Below are 3,240 nucleotides of genomic sequence, written 5' to 3' on the forward strand. Positions count from 1 at the left end.
AAGGCTAGATTCAGAGGGTGGAGAAGTAGACCCCATCTCTTAATGGGCAGAGCATCGAAGTCACATTGGAGGGACATGCGTACAGGGATGATAGGCATTCATGGCCATCTTTTTATTGTCATTTCTAATCCTCTTCTCGTAGCCTTTAGCCTACACCTCGATCCCTGGCTAGTTAATTTGACACACAGGAAGAGGTGATGGGTAGACCTTCTAGGAGACTTACTAATCACAAGACTAAAATTTTCCAGCATTACTGATTGATGGAGGAATCAATCTTTTTACCTTGTCTAGATTAATCCTTAGGTAAAGAATTCTAAAAAGGTTTGTAGAATGGAATAGATCAGTGGTTCCTAAGTTTTTTTAGGGTCGTGGGTCACTAAAAAGCTAATGAAAGCTATGGACTCATCCCCAAAATGCATGTATAAATGACACAGCATGACATAAAATTTGTTTGTTTGTTTGTTTGAGGGAGTGGGTCTCAATTTAAGAACCACCGAAAGAATATAGAGGTGACTAAGGTATTGGCATTATTGAAGAAAATTGCCAAGATGGAGTTTCAGTGGGATTACAAACAGTTGCTTGAACAAAATACCAAGTTAAATTAAGGCTAAGCTTTAGAGACTAGGGATTTGAAGGACTAGCTCTGTGAATGAAGTGACTGTATTTTCTTCAAGCCCTTGCACAAACCAGTCATTACAGGCAAGGTGGAATTAAGGGTTTACTCTTTTATCTAATGGGTCTTTTCTTTTGTCAGTAAGATCAGAAAGGTGAAGAAGGTAGAGCTTGGTTTATCCCCCTTTTTCCTGTGTCATCTCCAGACTAGAATTGAAGGCCTCGGCGGGAAGAGATTTGCAGTGCTAGGATCTGTGAACTTCAGGTTTGCCCCTTCCTGGAGGTGCTTTTCAGAGAAGCCCATGCAGTCACCCCGTGAGAGCTGCAATCCCAGTCCCACAATTGGTTATTTTTTTAAAGTAAGATATTAAGGTTTTCGTGGCAGACTAGCACCCCAAAGGTAATGTTTTTAACCTAGCACAGTTGTTCTAGATCAGGTAAAGACATCCCAGTGACACGGGTCTTCCCAGGCACTTGGTGTCCGATGTCCTTCGTTTCCTAGACGTAACAGCCAGGTGGTGAGGGTGTACTTCCTGCTAATGAGTCATGGAATCCCAGATGAAACTTGAAAAACATGGTCAGAAACTACCAAATTTTAACACTGAAATAATTGCTCAAGGAATTTAAAAGCATGTCAGCAACTCCATAGGGAGTCTGACTAGTGAACTTGGCAAAAGAATTAATTCCTTCACTGAATTTGTTTGGCCTATGCTTTCATCAGGTATTTTTCACATCCCAGGTGTTATGGTCCTAATTTCCTTTGGGCAAAGACTAGGCAAAATAACAGAATGAACAGTTGCTAGATTTTCTCTGTGGAGGAAGAAGCAGGGATGAGGAAGAGGAAAATTTTAACTTCATTGAAAATGTAGACGAAAGTGAGGTTGAAGGCTGCAGTGATTGCTCAGTGACTCACGGAGTTGCAGAGTCTGATCTGATTCAGAATGAGGGAGGGGTGTCCTCAGAAGCCCTGGTTTCATAAGGCACTGCCACAAAGCCACTGTGGAATCTTGCTACAACTGTTGTAAAAAAAACAGAGAAAATTGGATTGAAGTAGAACCTACGTAAATGAAATGAATAAATTTTAAGTGTACAGTTTTTTGGATTTTACATAAGTAAAACCTTAGCCCAAATCTACACAGGACTATGCTGTCCAGTATGGTAGCTACTGCCTGCAGGTAGGTAGGTGTTTAAATTAAGAAAAATGAAAACTTCGGTTCCTTAGTCACACGAGTCATATTTCAGGTGCACAGTGGCCTCGTGGGGCTAGTGGCTACCATATCAGATGTTGTAGATATAGACTGTTTCTGTCAATGCAGAAAGCTCCGTTGGACAGAGCTGGTGGGGAATATCATGCAAACCCTAAAAGGAGCTCTCGGGCCCCTTTTCTCCAGGATCCCCTCCTCTGAAGATTCTCATATTCTCACCTCCACCATCATGCTTTAGTTTTGCCAGTTCTTGACCTTCATATAAAAAGCATCAGACGCTACATACTCCTGTGTCTGGGGAAAGCAAACTTTGCTTCTTCCTGGGACGGCGATCCTAAGGATCCTTCTCTGGCTTACGTGCTCCCTCCCACGTAAAGATGCTCAGTGCAGCACCCTTGCCCGTCTAGTCTATTGTTCTCAACCACGTCAGTCTTTGTCCCCCAGGGGACAGTTGACAATGTCTGGAACCATATTTGGTTTGCCACAGTTGGAGGGGTGCTACTGGCACCTAGTAGGTAGAGGCCAGGGATTCTGCTCACATCCCGTAGTGCATAGGACAGCTCCTCACAACAAGGAATTACCCAGTCCAAGATGGCAACAGTGCTGAGGCCGAGAAACTCTAATCTTGTCCTGAGACGCATCTGAAAAACAAGTCATGTTGAAATATATTTGGGTGTCATTCTTCGTGTCCACATGGACTCTTGCATGTCATTTGAACCACTGTGAAAGGTGACTCCAGTGAGGCTCCTAGGTCTGGTTTTAAAACACACTAAATTAGACCAACAGATGAATGTATGATTTCTAAATCCATGTGGCTAATAAGTCGCTACTAGCTGTGAGTGAGAGAGGGGTACAGATGAGCCTGAAGAAGCACATCCTTCTCCCTTTTCAAGAAACCTCCGTCATAGCCCTTGCTGTCCCGTCCACAGCCTCCTGTCTACCAGCTGCCAGCATAGTGTGCACAGAGATTAAGGGGTGCCTTCTGAAGCCTGTTTTTTCACTTTCGTTAACAGAGAGTAAGCTGCCCATTGGGAGACTGTATTCAAGTCAAGCTGTCACAAACAAATAATAAAAATATGATTGCACTGGGGGGTGGTAGAGGGTTTGCTTACTTTTCTCTGTGCTTTCTTATCTAATAGGCTCTGGATTACTGCCACAGCAAGGGAATCATGCACAGGGATGTGAAACCTCACAATGTCATGATAGATCACCAACAGAAAAAGGTACCATTACAGTCAGGCAACAACAAGCCTTTCATTGGAAGGCTTAGGGCAGACAACACGTTGGCCAGTACCGAGGTGTTTTCTGGAGACTGAAGCTAGTTTCTTTGGCAGACTGGTGATGCTGGTATTTCTCCTGTCTCCAGTGTTGGTTTCTACTTTGCATAAGCATAATATACAAGGAAAGTAGACAGCTGCCCTGA

General features: G+C 43.4%; 1 protein-coding gene across 1 annotated transcript in view; it reads left to right on the forward strand.

Moving 5' to 3' along the window:
- CSNK2A2 (casein kinase 2 alpha 2) overlaps positions 1–3,240 on the forward strand; it is a gene marked incomplete at its 5' end in the record, with an annotated part of 29,623 nt that overhangs the window by 20,162 nt on the left and 6,221 nt on the right. The window contains one exon of the mRNA XM_023523134.1: positions 2,957–3,040. Within this exon, the coding sequence (XP_023378902.1) occupies positions 2,957–3,040 (84 nt within the window). The remainder of the gene's footprint in view (positions 1–2,956; positions 3,041–3,240) is intronic.

Source organism: Pteropus vampyrus, unplaced genomic scaffold (genome assembly GCF_000151845.1).
Source record: "Pteropus vampyrus isolate Shadow unplaced genomic scaffold, Pvam_2.0 Scaffold379, whole genome shotgun sequence".
NCBI lineage: Eukaryota > Metazoa > Chordata > Mammalia > Chiroptera > Pteropodidae > Pteropus > Pteropus vampyrus.